The following is a 19,533-nucleotide window of genomic DNA, read 5'->3' on the forward strand; positions in this document are numbered from 1 at the left end:
GGATGGAGGGGGATGGAGGATGGGGCCCCACCACATATTTTTTTATTGTTTAATTCATTTTATTTGTTTAACTTTTATTTGTTTAACTTTTATTTGTTTAACTTTTATTGTTTATTTTTTATTTGTTTAACTTTATAAAAACTATTCAACATTTAAATAAAAATAAGACATAAAGGAAGATAATAAAATCCATTACATAACATAAATAAAAATTACATAACGACATCGGTAAAGATCGCCGATTGGTATAACACGTTGAGGTCGTTGAGTGAACCAGGGAGACCAAAGAAAGAATGCCATATCCACAAATCTTGTGATGCCACGGCTTCAAGTATCACGGTTGGATAGCCGTGATCACCTCGCGTATATTGGCCGCGCCACGCAGTCGGGCAGTTATGCCACCCCCAATGCATACAATCAATGCTACCAAGCATTCCCGGAAACCCGTGCCTTGCTTCATGAGCTTGGTACAACTGTTGAACATCATACGCGTTTGGTTTCCGCAAATATTTTTTGCTGTACAGTTTCACCACATTATGGCAAAACCGATACAAACATTCCCGCGTAGTTCTTGCCGACATCTGTAAGTACTCGTCCAAAGCGTCGGCCACTGTCACGTACGCCAGTTGGCGAATGGCCGTAGTACACTTTTGTAACGTGGTGAACCCTTCATAATTTCGAGCATCAGGTCGTTGCGTGAAAAACGGGTCTAGCCCCGCCAAATCATTAGCAATCCGTGTGAATAAGCGGCGACTCATTCAGAACCTGCGCCTGAAAATGTCGGCGTTGTAAAGTGGTTCATCCGAAAAATAATCGTTCACCAATTTCTCGTGCGCTCCTGTCGTATAAAATATATAAATACGAGTTAAAAAAAATAAGGATAATGAAATTTTGTAATGAAAAACCTTGGCGGTCTCTGTTAATCCGTATTCGTCTGGTAATAACATTTTCAGACGAGAAGTCTTCCTCTTCCTCTTCCTCTTCCTCTTCCTCTTCCTCTTCAATTAGAATCTGTCCCGCCCGTAGCACAGCGTTTGCGAAAAACATCTCCTCTTCGTCATCCGAAGACGAGGGCCACCAAGGATTAGAAGCCATTGTGGATGAAAAGATAATTTTTTTATAAAAGTGGGGGGCAAATGGTATAAAAGTGAGAGGGTTTTGGGTTGAAAGTGGGGAAATTATGGTGAAAATAGGTGACTTTATAGAAAAAGGATTTTTTTTTATTAAATAATGCCGTTGAATAACGGCTAGTTTTCAAAAAGGTGGAGCGGCGGACCCGGCTGTGGGTCGTCGGGTGTGACGAGCCGAGTCCCGGGGGCAGTGTGGGGGACCGGCGCCGGTCCTAGCCGGGCCTCAGCCGACCCCATACCTTCTAGTCTAAAAGAGTCATAAGTTTTAATAGCAAACACAATGATAGTATTGAAGATCAAATCAAACCTTGGATTTCTGACATTTTACAGCTCCTAAAAGCACCTGATCTTTTTTTTTTTTTTTTAAATTCACATGTAAGTCTGGAACTCTAAAAAGATAATATCATAATTAAAACAAGACCATCACTTTGATACTATATTTATTGATCCATCCAAATATGGAAACCAAGTACAACCCAATCATGTGGCAGTTAATTATTAATATAAGATCCATATTAGTATTACTATAAGATCCATATTAGTATTACTATATATTAACTGAATATATTATTTGTGGAATTATTAATATAAGATCCATATTAGTATTACTATATATTAACTGCATATATTATTTTTTTTGAACGGCCAACGAATCCTCCAAATGGGCTACTGGCGAAATTCACCACATCGGGATACACTCGCTTCCGAACCGGGGGAAACCCTCACCTAGGGCCGAAGCCCGTAAACACTCGCCCGAAGGCACGACAGTGCGGTGAGGTAAAATCCGCTCAGTTCAAGGATCGAACTAACGATCTCCACCTATTCGTCTAGTCTCTCATCATCACCAGTTGCCGCAGAAAATAATGAGGGCAAGAATCGAACTTGGCCCCCTTAGAACACCAAGCCCCCCCCCCCCCCTCTACCACTCCATCATCACCTCATTGGCAATAACTGAATATATTATATTTCGCTAAAACTGTTTAATGATTTTGTTTTAGTCTAACGATCTGCTTTTATTGAATACTCGAAACGACTATTTCATCTTTTTATAAAACTATAATGTCGTCCCTCATGTTGAAAAAATTAACTAAAAGCTATATTAACCAATTGAATTGTTATTAAAGACGTGTAATACAATTTATTTTTTTCATTCAAGTATTTTCATGATTAAATTGTTTTAGTGTTTGGTCCTAAGTATAAAACCAAGAAGCAACATTAGCTTGAAAGACCCTGAGACACATGATTTCCATCAATCAAGAATTATTTTCTACTACTTGTTTCAAATACAATTTCAAACACTAGTACACTAGTGGTTTCTTCGAAGTCACACAGTGTTTAATATGATAGACATAGAAATTATGTTTTATTTTTTAAAGTAAAACTCGGACTAAGTTAACCTACTAGAGTCGATTCTGGTCGAGGTTGACGGCGTTTGACCACCTAAAACCCGTGTATTACAGAATATTATGTTGAGATATAAAAATAAGAGATAAAATAAGCGTGGTAAAATATGATAAACGGGAAAGATAATCTTAAGCTCACAAAATTATAACACATAACACATCCGGTTATTTATGTAGTGTAAAGATCAAATACACATGAGTCTTAACATATAAAATACCCTTAACGTAAGAAGAGAAAGATGAAATTTATTTTCAAGTTAAATGTTCGTATACGTTCATTTGCTTTCGTTTGTGTTCGAGACCAGTGTTCACAACTGTTCTCGAACAACTGAATTTTCTTAACTAACGAACACGAACACGAACATAAACTTATGTTTGGTATGCGTTCGTAAACATTTCGCAAAAATGTTAACTTCCTTAACAAACGAACACGAACATAGCCTTATTCATGTTCTTTCGGTTCGATTACAGCCTTACTTCCGTTGATTAGACGAGAGAGGAACCGAAAGACATTTGCATATAAAGACTAGGTTTCAAGATTTAACTAAAAAAAAACTAGACTTAGCAAATACAAATTAGTTTGATAGTAATTTCTCAATTTTAATTTCAAAAAATATTTAACTTGTAAGAAAATCTGGAAATTTAAAAAAAAAATATATTTAACTTGTAAGAAAATATGGATTGAAACTGTACAAAAAATATTTAACTTGTAAGAAAATTTGGATTCCTTTTAAGATTAAATAATATTAGTGTTATTAATGTTTTGTAAACCATCACATGATTTGGGGGAAACACAAACATGTGACAAGTTACGAGAGATTCTTTGCCGGTTTTAAACATCTTGAAATACAAATAATCACACGTGCACACAACTACAAACACTAGAGAGCGTGACTTGGATCTTTTGCATAACTTCATGTACCAACAAAAGAGAAAGAAAACATAGTGTATAATTGACCAAGAGGGAATTTTTTATTCCAAAAGAGAAACAAAACATAGTGTATAATTGACCAAGAGGGAATTTTTTATTAAGTTAGTTTCAACAAATAAGTAAAATAGTTATTACCAAAATCCCAAAAATAATATGCATAGACACACATCAATTTATAGAGAATGCCAAAAGTTAACTATTAAGGATTAAGCGTGAATGGGATCAAAGGTCATAATATTGTAGACATCGGTTCAGTGTTCAGGTGCGCGAGAGAAGAACACAAAGGTAAGCTACACAAGTGTAGGTACCTTATGAGTATATTTATTGTTAGATTAAGTGTTGTGAATGTATGAAGTAACATGATGTATGTGGAGTTTAAAAACATTACATACAAACGTGTAGTTAAATGGATATCTTGAACAAATTGTTTTGTTACTAGTTGTATAACTTCATCTATGAGGCAAAGAACTATAAACGCTCACAAACATGTCTAGTTATATGTCACTAATTCATTTATCCTCCAAGAAAACCTTTCCCAACAAAATGACCAATCCATCATCTTTGATAAACATCCTTCAATATTCATTATCATCAATTTACATTATTTTTATAATAAACTCTTATTTCCAATGTAGAGGTTTAATTACTTATTTATTATAATAATATATAAAAAATAAAATTTAATGCATATAAAATAAAACGAATCCCATGATTTATGGCTTTATGCAACATACCCTCCTAATTTTACCTTTCTCATGATCTATTGCCAAAAAAAAAAAAATAATAATAAAAATAATAATAATAATAATAATAATAATAATAATAATAATAATAATAATAATAAATGGCCCTGCGGCCCCCACCTAGCCACATCCATTTGGACAAACACCTCACTACTAGAAAAAATATGGTTTTGCGACATCAGTATTTGTAGCAAACAGACCATAGCGACAATTTTCCGACAAAATAGGTTGGTGGGAAAAAACCGTTGTCAGAAATCAAGGTTTTGAGGAGAGTTAATTGCCATTTTCGTCTATGCAGTTTGTTCACTTTTGTCATTTCAGACCAATTTTCAAAACTGCACCAGTTTCCTCCCTGACATGCTGGAAACGTGCCACTTCAGTCCAAATATTAAAACCCAGTTAAGTCAAACATGTTAAATGAAGGGTATTATTGTCAATTCATAAAATAAGGTGAAAATAAAAGATTTATGAATTGACAATAATACCCTTCATTTAACCTGTCTGACTTAACTGTGTTTTATTTTTGGACTGAAGTGACACGTTTTTTTTTTGAAAATTAGCCTGAAATGACAAAAGTGAACAAACCACAGGGACGAAAATGACAGTTAACTCTTTTGAGAAAATATTGTAGCAAACTTTGACATTTTGCTACAAATTTCCAACAAAAGGTCATTTTTCTATTTTACTTGATGATATTAGTAAGTTAATAACTTAATAAATAAATAAGGTCTTGTGAGAAATGTGTCATAAATTTTGACATTTTGAGACAAATTATGAAATAAATTAATAAATAAAAAAGTATGATTTTGTGGGAAATTTGTCGCAAACTTGAAAAATTTTGCGCCGAAATTGCGACAACTTCAACTTATGTGGATAATTCTTCAGAAACTTGTGGGAAATATTTTGTTATTTGTAGTCGGAAAGTCGTCACAAGCTTGTCGAAAATATCAAGTTGTGGTTAGATTGTCGGAAATATTTATAGCAAAAAGGGACATTTTCTAGTAGTGCCTCCACCTATCCGCGGAAAAAGCCATATAGATGTGGGCGTGTAATGCGGTGTTTGTGGGTTTTGTGTTTTTGCCTTCTCCATTGCAAATGGTCTGATACATCATATGCAAAACTCACACATGATAAAATCTGATGTAGTGTGTGTATGTAAACTTAATTGTAAATAGTAACTACAAATACGGAAAAGATGTCAAAATGCTAGAATATCATAATTACGTAATATAGAACATACACTAAGTAATAATAACATATCATACAGGGTAACCAATGAGTACCGATTCACACTTAGTTATAGAGCTTGGTTCAAAAATACCAACTATCGAATGGATCTGACTCATGAATGTACTGCCTGAAAATTTGGGTTCTTTTTTTTCCTTTCAAAATTCATTCTGACGAGTTAATAAACGGGCCGGGGGGGGGGGGATACTACTCCTATAGTGAAAGCACAAGTAGATAGATACACACGCCATTGAGGGTTTTGTTTTTGTTTTTAATAGAACGACAAAGCTTGTACCTACTATATTACACCAACAATTCTAAATTATTCTACCTTGTCACTTTGAAATATACACGTAATATTAATACATTTAAAACATAAAATCAAATAAAATAATGCAAGTCACCTTACCATGTTGTGGTATTCCTTGTGTAACCAAAATGAATAAGTCGAGTTTATAACCCTTCCATGACTGGAGTTGCAGCTAACGATGGAGATACATAAATTAGCGAGGCATTAGCCTTGGTTTCAACCTTTGCTATGCAGTTGTGTTGAAAATACTTGGTCCTAATTCCTAAATGCGCCATTCTATCATTCTTTGGGTAACTCCACCAAGCTACAAAAGAACATAGTTTGAAAGAATGATGTTTAGTCCTTAAAAAACCCACATCTCATTAAATTCAGTGTAACAAACTAAAAAACATACACGAAAACTAACACAAAATCATGCTGCTATAAAAAAGTCTTTAAGATATAACGGAAACTAAACAAAATAATGTTTTTTTTTGAACCGTCAACAAATCAATCCCGAGCACTGGACAGACGGAATACTACGAGAGTAACCCGAGTCGTCCACCACCAATTCCAGGGAAAACCCGGTAACCCACCCGCCCGTAGGCACGACGGTAAAATTCGTTTGGCTCAAGGATGGAACCCAGGTTTCCCTGGGTCTCCTACCACTGCCCACTGCTGCGTCACTCATTTTTTGCACCAAATGAGAATTGAACTTGAGTCTTCAAAAAAGAACTTAAATCCTCTTACCACTTGAGCTAGAGGTCATTTAAACAAAATAATGTTGCTATAAAAAACGTCTAAGATATAGTAAATCAAATCAGGTATATATAGTGAGCGGTTAAAACATATATTTTACCATCTTAGAGTTGTATTTATTTGGTATGAAAGGTGCCATTTTCCCGTATAATCCCTTGACATATGACATGTGTAATTTAATAATGTTATTTAAATGTATAGATAAGTAAATGCTAACATTATGTAACATACTTATTTTTATCTACGATTCGAAATATAGTTGTTTTTTTTCTTACTCTAAGAACCGAACTCCTACCGTCCGAACAACACTGGTATTGGTATCCAGAGCTGATCTGAGGAGTGGGCTAGCCGCACCCTACCTGAGGCCCGTTTTTCCCAGTGCCTAAATTTTTATATTATTATATTTTTTTATACATATACGTTTTAAAATATAGTTGATTTTTACCGATACTATTCGAACAACACCGATATCGCTACTCTATTCGTTTTATGGTCATCTCAACCTGACAACATATGAGCTAGGGGTGTGCACGGTTCAGTTCGGTGATTAACATTATTTGTAACAATAACCGAAGTCATCTTTTAATTAGTTCGGTTTATTTATCAGTTTTCGGTTCGGTTATTAGCATTATAACAACCAGTGCTGGTCTGTCTTCCCCGCAATCGCAAGTCCAGCAGCCGCAAAAAGCCCCAAAGTCTCACTCTGCTCTACGGCGAAAAGGTGACCGCTTCTCTGTTAGCTACCTGTATTAGACTATCTCTCTCATTTCGAACCATTTGATCTTTCAATTTTTGAGAAATGCGTGTTATGTATTCCACCATTGTATTTTGAACTCTTATTATGAAATTAGGGTTTCGAAACCTTTCACATTTCTCATGAAATTGTAATTCGGTGCGTAGTATCTGTTTAGAAATATTTAGGGGTTGGGTTCTTAAATTAAGTCTGTTTGTATGCGTTTTTCATTTATCTGCACACCAACTGTTTGATAGTATGCGTCATTCAGGTTTTGATATGGATTTTGCCACTCAATTGCCTAACACTTCTGCATTAATCTTAAAATACCCAAAATCTTTAATTTTAAATAACACATTTGAATATCTTGATTGTTTCACTATCCTGAATTGGGTATCATTTACTCATGCTTTCGAGTAGTGGAAAGGAAACCCTCACTTTGGAGCGGAGGAGTAGAGGCATACCAAATTGACTTGGGATGAGCGGATTAGGCAGGATTTGATAGAGCTGCACCTCTATGAGGACATGGGTTAGGATAGGAGTTCTTGGAGATGTAGGATCAAGGTTAAGGACTATTTGGGGATAGTTTATATGTGGCTAAGCGTTGTCTTAGGGGGCGTAGATTTCCCTACACTTTAGGTGGACTTTGAGTGTGATTGTCTTCCAATATGTTGTTTTATGATGTTATATCTTGTTACGCTTTCACCTTTTCTTTTGTCTTGGGTAGCTTTCTCTTACTATTTTTAGTCTTGTATGTTATGGAGTTGGGTGTCTCTCTCTCTGGAAGCAGTCTCTCTATCCTCAGGGATAGAGGTAAGATTTGCCCAGGGCTGGCAATAGGTCACCTGTATAAGACACGATTAGACGTGTTTACTGAAAAGTACACTACGTGATGTTTTACTTTCTTTAAAATAAATTAAATTAGAAGGCTAGGATCAATCATATCTTCTCATTGGTACATAAATCATACAACTGTGTTATAGACACGAGATATAAAGTAGTTAAACTAGTTGTTTTCATGTTTAATACTTGTGTTATTCGCGTTGTCAGAGACCTGTTAAACAAGATACGACACGATTTGCCTACATTTCCCACCCTCCCCAGACCCTACCATTAGCTTGCTATTTGTGGGATTTTGTGGGTACCGTTGTTGTTGTAGTATTGTCATGCTTAATGATGGCAGGTTATCTAGATTCAGTAAAAATTAATGCTATAATAATTGCTTTGTGTCGCAACATTACAGGTAAGAGTGAAGAACAAAAGTCGGTAGAAAGATGAACAAGAAGGAAGTATTTAAGCTAGCCAAAGGTTTCAGAGGAAGAGCAAAGAACTGCATCAGGATCGCTAGAGAAAGGGTGGAAAAAGCGCTTCAGTATTCTTACAGAGACAGACGTAACAAAAAGCGCGACATGCGCTCCCTTTGGATAGAACGCATTAATGCCGGCACTCGCGTACACGGTGTATGTTTCTTATCTTATCTCTCTCTCCTCTTATCACACATACACGGGTCACGGGTAATTGGGAATTGCGTTTGTTGATTAATTGTACTTGATGATCTCAGGTGAATTACGGTAACTTCATGCATGGACTTGTGAAAGAAAACATTCAGCTAAACAGGAAGGTTCTGTCTGAGCTGTCAATGCATGAACCGTATAGTTTTAAGGCCCTCGTTGATGTTTCACGCACTGCTTTCCCTGGAAACAAGAACGTAACATCGGCTCCAAAGAAGGAAGGTCTTTCGATTTTGGTTTGATTACAACTTTCGTGTTATTTTTACTTTAAAAACCTTGTTTTAGACCTGGTCAAGAGTACCAAACACAACTTCCTGCCATAATATATTAATATCCTAAATAAGTCTCCAGATCCCCCTTCTTGAAACACATTTTTTTTTACTTTGATTAAAGATCACCTTCTCTATATATGTTTTTTAAAGACCCTTAAATAATTAAGAGTGTAACACCAAACTCAGCCAAGAGGGCTATGGGCCGGGCTGGTTGCCGGAGATTTTAGTTCCTCGGACTAGTAGTAGTAGGTTAAGCTCGCTGCTCTGCTTTTGTTTAATGATCTAATCCAGTCACACGTCGCAGGTTATAACACACATAACTGAACCGTTAGCAAAACCCGTAACCAAACCAAGCATGTAACTGAAAGTTGATTTTCAAAATTATAAGAAGCGAGTATTTTTTTTTTCTGTAAATTTATAAACACGACATATACATGGTTTGTCATTTAACTACAAACAAATATATGTGGTAACTGGTAAGTCCGTTGTGGCTAGAGGTGCACAAACCAATTAATTTCAATAACCGGTTAATTAGACTTTTTTGACTTTAACCGGTTATTTTTTAACTGTTCGGGTTAATTACTTTAACCAGTTCAGTTAATTAACATGTTATTTTCGGTTAATAACCGGTGTTTTTTTTTATTTTTTGGTTAACCGGTCTACCGGTTAATAATTGATTAATATACTAAATATTTATAATCGTTACTAACCTATGGTTAAAAATAATCATTAACAGGTTATTCCTCGAACGGTTATTAAGCCGTTACGATTTCAGTTAATAACCTAAGATTAATGAACCGGTTATTTTGTGCACCTCTAGTTGTGGCATTATGGGACGCATTGACTAACCTTCTTAAAGCCTTTGAACAAACTGAATTTATTGATTGCTTCTGCTAACCACACAGGTTAGTGTGTGTATGTGCTATTACATGTGGGGTATATATAGCAACTATGCATATGCGTTAAAATGTGTTTTTTTATTACTCTATTTTGAAATACGAATACCAAATGTGTAGCAACTTGCTACAAATTACCCATAAAACAATAAATATATGTTTTTAAGGATAATTATTATTAGTTATTAACTATTATTGTTGTTGTTTATCATTATTTATTCTATTATTCTATTATTAATATTATTGTTGTTAGACTTCTTATATTATTATTCTTTTTGTTGTTGTTGCTGTTGGTGATGGTGGTGGTGGTGGTGGTGGTGACGGTGGTCTTGTTATTATTCTAGTTTTTGTTATATTTTGTTTTATTACCATTTATATTATTTTTAGTATTATGATAATCATTATTAATATTATATTATTAATGATTTTGTTGTAAATGCATAGTAAAGTTGCGACCCATATATTAAAAAGGGGTAACTATATTCGAACTCGGGTCCTTCCACGCACAAGAACACTTGTCTAAGTCTAACACTCGACAAATGGTCCGTCGAATTTCTACTTTCTAGCAGATAAACTAATATATCTATTAATGGGGTGGTGGTTTATTGGCAAATGAAAAATCTTTAAACACTGGGGTTTGGGAGAGGGAGGTCTTGGTTGGATTCAAGTCCTATAGTCGACAAATATTAAAAGAAATTTGTCATTAAAAAAATCTAACATATCTAGATATTTGGAATGATTCACAAACGAGGAATAAAACCCTTATCCGGTGTCGTATTCAAATCCTTTCTCTCCTCTCCTCTCTTCTTTGCCGCAGCTAAACCGCCGCACCCACAAATCGAATTCTCTATCGCAGATGGATCATATTTTCAGCCGTAACAACTGAATACACGATCTTCCTTTGCGTTGTTACTTCTTTTGTTTTATAAAAGAATGTGGTTGTCCAATAATTTAATAAGCCAAACACTAGAAAATAAAATCACTATATTTCTTTATAAACAAACATTAGTACATTAAACAAAGTTATAGTATTTATTACATAAAAAGAGTATAAAAGACACTTAATAACATTATTACACAAGTAGATTTTAGCAACTACTTTACATATGACAACATAAAAATACAAAATATTAAACAAAACCAGAAACAATCAGGAACTCAGAATTCAAAGCAAGTTATAAATAATCAACAAACTAATTTGTTTATCAGCATGAAAATCACTAGTAATCTATTCACCACCTGGATTGATTTTATTCTTATTCTTAACACTTTTGGCCGCTCCGATAACGAACTTTGTTGTTGCCTTAGCAATCATGGTTGACACATGCTTCCTGGGCGCGGGGATCACCGACGCCCCATTTTTCTTCGATGTCTCTCCTCTGGTCATATTCGCCTGGTAGTTTTGCTGCTGGTTATCACCCATTATAGTCGAGGCGTTGGATATGTTTGTTTCGTTTCAAAACTTGTTGTCGTGTATTGATTGCAATGTTACTTATGATATGATAATACAATTAACTTCTTAAATAGAGGCCAAGGAAGAAAGCCATGCCTCATTACATTGTGTGTGCATGCAAGAAAATGTGTTGATATTATAGGCTTAACTTCGATGTTATTTCTTGATGTGGGTGTCTGTTATTTTGAGGATACAAATTACAAACACGGTATGTAATTCTGTATCAAATGTGCTGCATGTATACTTTTCAATTTGAGTTGAGCATATTTAAATATTTTCTTAATGAATAAATTTATATTGTTTTTTACTCTTTTTCATTAACTAGTTTTATGTCTCGTCCGTGTTGCGGGGCGCTAAGCCGAATATTTCTTACTTTCATAACATGTACGTCTGTGTTTCGGTTACTTGTACATACTACTCATAACACGATCTTAATAAAAATTACATCGAGTCAACCAATTAAAACAAAACACTCTCATAGTTTTGCTAAATAAAAAAAAAAACTAAAACGATGGCAAGACTGCAATTTTAAACTAGGGGCAAAATTGTCATCTGTCATGACCAATGAGCGAGTGTCATGCAGCCTCCTAGCACGAATAAAAATTACATCGAGTCAACCAATTAAAATAAAACACTATCATAGTTTTGCCAAAAAAAACTAAAATGATGGAAAGCCTGTAATTTTTAGTTGGGGCAAAATCATAATTTGTCGGGGCCAATACTACGAAATTAAAGCAGAGGGACTAAACACACATTTACATAAAGTTAACCAATAAACCTTCAAGTTGTTTTTAAATAGAGAGGCCAGAGACGTATATTAACAAAGTTAAGGGTTTAAAAGTAAAATACAAAATATTAAAAAAAAGTTACCTAATATGAAAACAAGGTTTATATAGTTATCTAATCAAGTACCATACCTCATTATCGTGTGTGTACAAGCAAAAAAATACCCTGCAACTTAGGAGTAACCTTCATTGTTATTTTGTGGCTCATAACTACTATTTCGTTGGAGAAAATTAACCTCCTCAAATTTCTTAGCATATACTTTGAAACTTGCATCTCTAAAATCCAAGCGTACCGTAGAGGATCCTGTAAAAAAGACCAAAAGTGTGAGAAGGGTAAGAAAGAATATCAGTCATTAGATCTTTCCATATCCATTTTATTAGATCAAGGATATAATGGTAATTGTACTAGTAATTCTAATTAAGGATTAAATTAATGTAACCGAATTTAGGTAGTTATTTTAGGATTAAATAATTGTAACCGAATTTATGTAGTTATTTTAGGAATTCAAATTTTGAATTTCAATCTGGTTAGTTTTCTGATGATTGTATGGTGTTTTTTGCATGGGTGATTTTCGTTTAGTATATAAGTTTATTTAATGACACCATGTGTAATCTTTCCATAGTCTTTTTATATGTACATGGTGTTTTGATGTATACTATTGAAGTTGAATAGTGTTTTTTATACCAGGTGTTTCTTTTCTACAGTTTGATTAGTTGTGTATGGTGTTATGTTGTAGATATTATGTTGCAGTGTCTTTTTTTTGCACATCGTTAGTTTTGAATAGTGTTTTCTGCATTAGTAGTATATTTTCATACGGTGTTTTACTGTAAAACACAAAGCCTTGAATCACAATACAATGAAAACACCATTGTATGAACATAGAAAAAACACCATGGACTAAAACATCCAATCGAAACATAATTTTTTTTCTCTACATAAGTATAACAATATAGTACTCATATTAAAGATAAAAAAACACTCGTTATTATGGTGTAAACTTTTTTTTTAAAAAAGAGTTACGTATAAAAAGTTATTAACGTGTAAAAAAGAATGGGGGAACTTACATGTGACTTTCTAAATTTAAAAATGTTAATTTTACTTTTATACAATCTAGAAAATTAATTATTTTAATTGTTACACTATTTACAAGATTGCCATCAAGATCTCAACCATTAGATTAAAGATCTAATGGTTTAGGTTCTTTCTTACCATTCTTACAAAAAAACATTTTTTTACAATAACCTCACCCTATATGACTGTATCTTTTTCAATAAGCTACTTTTTCAATACATTACAAATTATAAATTTGCAATATTTTTGTGCATTTAGGAATTGTACAAAATGCTAAGGCTACATTCATCGGTGACCAATTGATGGGTTGGTTGCACAAAAAGTGAAAAATAAAATAAAAAATGCATTTAATTTTCACTACCAATTATTTAATAATTTTAAGATGCCAGTGGTTGGCAAATGCATTGTTAGATTTTTATTATGTTTTTCATTTTTCTAGTATAACAATTAATTCTACATAAAACATGAATCTCTTTAATAACTTATTAATATTTAATTATTAAAAAATCTGAAAACATAGTGTTGTTTAACTTTTTTTGTGAACATATCAATATAAATTTTATCAAAAAACCGAGTTCCTTAAAAATATATTTTTTTAATTAAGTTTTTTTCATAAAAAATGCATTTTATTAAAAGATTTGATGAATGTATGTGTGTTTTTTTATTAAAAGATTTCTTATATTGTTGTTATATATTTTGCTTTTAAAATAAATCAGTTTCAAAAGAAAATATCAATTATAATTATTTCTAACACATTTATGGATAGATAATAAGCATAAAAATATATATTTAATAAAAAACGTTTTAAAGGTTGGGTTGTGAATGTGAGTAGAAGGTTGAGGTAGGTTGGGTTGGGTTGGGTTGTGTAGTGTAGGTGGAAAAGAGATAAATTAGTTTATTTCTTAAAAAGTTGGGTTGGATAATGTTATGAATGGACATAGCCTTAGCAAGGTTTTCAAAAAAAAAAAATGATATTACACTTTTAACTCACAATTATTTGAATTTTTACTTTTAATCCAAAAGTTTTCATCTTTTACAGTTTAACCTCACAACTTTTTTACTTTTACCTTTGTTTCTCTATACTTTTCATATTTCACAAATTTTTGTTTTACTATTCATTCTAGATTTTGTGAGTTAACACATGCTTTTGTGGTTCAACGTTTTTACGTTTCATTCTAATTAAGTGGGTTAACACGGTGCAACGTGTGTGTCTGGGTTAACGTTTTTACGTCGCCTATTTTTTCCCGTTTGACAGGTCTGTCGCAACTCGCGAGTCCTAAATGACTTAGTTATTATTTTCTATGTTTTACGTTTCGGCCTTTTTTTTTTGCATTATCACACCGCAACTTCAGTGTTGGTGGTAGTTGGCGGTTGTGTGACATTGGTGATATTTGGCATGGTTTTATGCCTCCACCCTAACGCGAAAGGGCTTAATACTGGTTGTAAATTGTAAATATTTTTTTAAATTAAAAGTCATTTCATTCCAATCTATATGACAAATTACATAAGGATAGCAGGTAGACAAACAACAAACTGCGCCGCCATCCCCTTCTGAATAGAAAACCCTAATCTACTAAAAACAAAGCCTCGCCCCTGAGGGGTCAAAAAGTTGCTGTGGACCTCACGCTGAACTCTTGCCAAGAACCGAACCGCCTCCGGCGCCAAGGAGCCAAACGTGTCAAACGTCAGGGGGACAAAGGCATGTTGATTATCCTCACAAGCTTTCGCGTGCTTTTCCACTTTCTTTGACTCTGCTTTCAGTACCGCTTGCCCCGCCACAAACTCATTTTCCTGGAACCCGGCTAGGGGGATATACCTGTGAGATCGACACAAGCATGTTTCTCGCCCTCCCAACAAAAAACTAGCACGTCAGTACTTGTAAATAAATAAATAAATAATAAAAGAAAAACAGAAAATTGTGTTTATTTTTTTTATTATCGTAAATGTATACAAGTAAGTACTTGTCAATACCAAATGCTACAAACAACCACACAATCAAAGTTGAAAATTATATTATGTTCTTGAACATATTAGGCTGGGTGTGGCTTAGCGCCACCCCATCATCTCAGCCTCCATAGCACCCTCGGGGCATCATCGTCCACATCACTGGAGTTCAAGGGAGGGGGGGCGCCATCCTTCTTCCGCCAGCACGTTAACGAGCAGCCTTGGCATTTTCGAAGTTGATGGTGGTTAAATGGGGGCGCTATAGTGTAAAGTGGGTAGTTAAACCACACCCTCCAAGTTAAAGGGGTTTTAAAGCCCCCTATGTGACGTGACGGTAAAGTGGCGTGATAAAGCCCCTAAAGGCTTTATACCACACCCTCCAGCCTTATTGTGATTTCAACTAACATTAAGTAGTTTTCTAAGGTAACAAACATTAAGTAGTTTTCTAATGTTTGGATAAATATATTTTTCAAGTCAGATAAGTACCTACTTCGAAACCAATTATACAAACTTACAAATATATACGTTTTACCTTATTTTCACATATTATGAAGTCTTATTTTATGCGTATTTCATTTTCAGATGCATGTCATGACATGAATAATCAATATTAAAAAAATGATTATCTAATTATTATAACTTTAAAAAAATATAACAAGCTATATGTGTTTACAAACTGTTTTGTTAATAAATCATTATATGTTTTAAAAAAGCATGTCTAATCGCAGGGCTAGTCTAACGTTTTTGGAAGCCCTAAGCAAACTATAAAAGTCGGGGCCCTATTGTTGGTATAAAGAAAATCAGCATGAACCTTTTTCTATAACTAACCTGAGTAGTGTCATCCAAGCCAACAAATCAGCAATACGAATCACCAATCGTCCAATCCCTTTTTTGACTCTTGAATACTTGACAACCCTATTGAGAATCTCCAATTGAGATTGAGATTTGAGACATTTAATAACCATGGCGATGATCACCCCTAATGTCGGCCCTAAATTCGCTCAATCCGTAATCAGTTTAACATTGGTTACCTAAAAGACGTCGCAAGTAACAAGGGTTAGTGTGTTGTGTCGCTGCTTCCGGATTTTGGAATGAAATGTTCTTGGATAGTGGGGACTCCTAAAGTAAAATTCTAAATATTGGGCCTAAGAACTTTGTTTAAATGGGCCAAAACAAGTCTAATATAATAAAAGAAAAAAAATGGAAGACCCTTCTCCTTTTGATGGTCCTAGGCTCTAGCCTAGGTTGATAAACCAAACAAGTCGGCCCTGTCTAATCGCCCCCTTTAAGGGTGCGCAACCAAGATAAGATACTAACCACAAGGGTTATTGAGACGTCAAATCCACAACATGGCACTGGTCATCCATCTTTTGATTGTAATTATATAGAATTTACGCAATTTAGGAGATTAGGATTGCCCCCTAACTGTTAAACCGACCCGACCCGAAACATATTCCAACCCAGACCCGTTTCAACGGTGAAACCCAGTGGACTAAAATGACAACGGTGAAAACTTTTTGGACCCACAAACGAAAAAATGAAACTTCTGGACTAAACTGATAAAATGGCGCAAAACACAAGAACTAAAATGGCATTTAACTCTTTGTTTTATAAAAAAAATGTGGTTGTCCAATTAATTAATAAGCCAAACACTACAAAATAAATCATTATATTTCTTTATAAACAAACAACTTTCTGTTCATGGCAAATTTATGAAAGAAAAACATCAGTACATTAAACAAAGTTATAGTAATTATTACATAAAAACAGTACAAAAGACACTTAATACATTAGTATTAGTACATTAAAGAAAGTCATAGTGTTTATTACATAAAAACAGTATAAAAGACACTTAATAACATTATTACACATGTAGATTTTAGCAACTACTTTACATATGACAACACAAAAATACAAAAGATTGAACAAAACCAGAAACAATTAGGAACTCATTAGTATGAAAATCATTAGTAATCTAATCACCACCTGGATTAACTTTATTCTTATTCTTAACACTTTTGGCCGCTTCCATAACGAACTTTGTTGTTTTCTTAACAACCATGGTTGACACTTGCTTCCTGGGCACGGGGATCACCGATGCCCCTTTTTTCTTCGATGTCTCTCCTCTGGTCATATTCGCCTGGTAGTTCTGCTGCTGGTTATCACCCATTATAGTCGAGGCGTTGGATATGTTTGTTTCGTCTCAAAACTTGTTGTTGTGTATTGATTGCAATGTTACTTGTGATACAACTTCTTAAATAGAGGCCAAGGAAGAAAGCCATGCCTCATTACATTGTGTGTGCATGCAAGAAAATGTGTTGATATTATAGGCTTAACTTCGATGTTATTTCTTGATGTGGGTGTCTGTTATTTTGAGCCATTGAGGACAGAATTACAGAAACACGGTATGTAATTCTGTATAAAATGTGCTCCATATATACCTTTGAGTAAAATGTATTGGGAAGTTTTGTCAGTTTACTTAAAATGTTTCATTTGTTGCTTTTGGGTCCAAAAAGTTTTTAACATTGTCATTTTAGTCCAACTAGCTTAACCCCATCCATGGTCCTCAGTTACTCACGTGCATTTTTGTCATTTCGTCTATTCGTCTAATTAAAGATTTATGTTTTCCCTCTCATTTTATTCCTCTTTTGATTAAAATAATAAATGAAATGACAAAGATACCCCTAAGTAACTGAGTACAATGGATGAGATTAAGTCAGTTGGACTAAAATGATAATGTGGAAACTATTTGAACCCACAAACGATAAATAAAACCGTTGGACTGAACTGACAAAACTTCCCAAACCACATGGACTAAAATTACATTTTACTATATACTTTTCAATTTGAGCATATTTAAATATTTTCTTAATTAATAAATTTATATTGCTTTTTGCTCTTTTTCATTAATGATTTCCTCTATGATAGCTAGAAACTATGAAAACAAGGTTTATATAATTATCTAATGTATCTTAGCATATACCTTGAAACTTGCATCGTCTTAAATCTAAACGTACCCTTAATTATATATATGATTGTATTTTTTCAATCTTTAAATACAGTACAAACTATAAATTTACAACATTTTTTTCATAGAGGAGTTATACCAAATGCTTAAGGAGGTTTTAAAAAAAGTTGATATTATAATTATAACCTTATTAAAAAGCAACTAATTTATGCATATGAGAGTTGTACAATTGGCTTTGGGAGTTTTTCAAAAAAAAAAATTGAAATTTTCCTTTTTAACCCTAAAGTTTTAATCTTTGAGAATTTAAGTTTAAAGTTTTAATTTTTGTTTCATTTTTAACCTTCAAGTTTTAATCTTTGACAATTTAAGTTTATAGTTTTAATCTTTGTTAATTTAACCCCTTTGATTAATTTGATTTTTCACTTCTAATTCAAAAGTTTTCATCTTATACAGTTTAACCCCTTTGATTAATTTGATTTTTCATTTCTAATTCAAAAGTTTCAATCTTTTGCGATTTAACCACTTTGATTTTTTTTTACTTATGTGTTGTAATCTTGGCTTTGAGAGTTTTTCAAAGAAAAAATGGTTATGCATATGGTTGTTGTAACTTTGGCTTTGAGGGTTTTTAAAAAAAATGATTTTTTTACTTTTCACTCAAATGTATTTCATAAATTACCTTTAACGCAAAACTATTTGTTTTTTACTTTTAACATAAAACTTTTTATCTTTTGCAATATATCCTCACAACTTTTTTTACTTTCAACTTTGGTCCTTTATAATTTTCATTTTCCGCAAATTTTCCGCTTTATGCTTCGTTCTAAATTTTGTGACTAAACACAACGAAACGTGCGTCTTTGGTTTAACGTTTTTACGTTCCATTCTAAATTTTGCGAGTTAACACGACGCAACGTACGTGTGTGGGTGAACGTTTTTACATCGTCTATTTTTTTTCCTAAGGTTCAACATAACGTGCGCGTCCTAAATCGACTTAGTTATAAGTAAAGAATCCCCGCCGCATTGCGGCGGGTCATAATTCTAGTTACACTTAACTCATAATTATTTGATTTTTTTACTTTTAACCCAAAAGTTTTCATCTTTACAATTTAAACCTCACAACTTTTTTACTTTCAACTTTTGTCCTCTGTACTTTTCATATTTCGCGTTATTTTTGTTTTACGATTCGTTTAGATCTTGCGAGTTAACACATGCTTGTGTCGTTCTATGTTTTTAGGTTTCGTTCTAATTTTTGCGAGTTAACATGGCGTAACGTGCATGTGTGGGTTAATGTTTTTACGTCGCCTATTTTTTTCCCGTTTGACAAGTCTGTTGCAACGCGTGTGTCCTAAATCGATTTAGTTATCATTTTCTATGTTTTACGTTTCGGTCTAATTTCTTTGCATTAACACGTCACAACTTC

At 33.6% G+C, this 19,533-nt stretch overlaps 2 protein-coding genes across 2 annotated transcripts; one reads left to right on the forward strand and one right to left on the reverse strand.

Annotated features, from left to right (window-relative positions):
* Positions 1–212: 212 nt before the first annotated feature.
* LOC118490561 lies at positions 213–758 on the reverse strand. The gene has a single exon (XM_035988265.1). The coding sequence runs from the start codon at positions 756–758 to the stop codon at positions 213–215; it is 546 nt and encodes a 181-aa protein (XP_035844158.1).
* Positions 759–7,068: 6,310 nt separating this feature from the next.
* On the forward strand, positions 7,069–9,095 carry LOC110930579 (50S ribosomal protein L20). The gene is made up of 3 exons (XM_022173907.2): positions 7,069–7,203; positions 8,459–8,675; positions 8,777–9,095. Exons 2-3 carry the CDS (start codon positions 8,490–8,492, stop codon positions 8,966–8,968), a joined length of 378 nt encoding a protein of 125 aa, XP_022029599.1. The 5' UTR covers positions 7,069–7,203; positions 8,459–8,489; the 3' UTR covers positions 8,969–9,095.
* The last annotated feature ends 10,438 nt before the right edge of the window (positions 9,096–19,533 follow it).

Source organism: Helianthus annuus, chromosome 3 (assembly GCF_002127325.2).
Source record: "Helianthus annuus cultivar XRQ/B chromosome 3, HanXRQr2.0-SUNRISE, whole genome shotgun sequence".
Classification (NCBI taxonomy): Eukaryota; Viridiplantae; Streptophyta; class Magnoliopsida; order Asterales; family Asteraceae; genus Helianthus; species Helianthus annuus.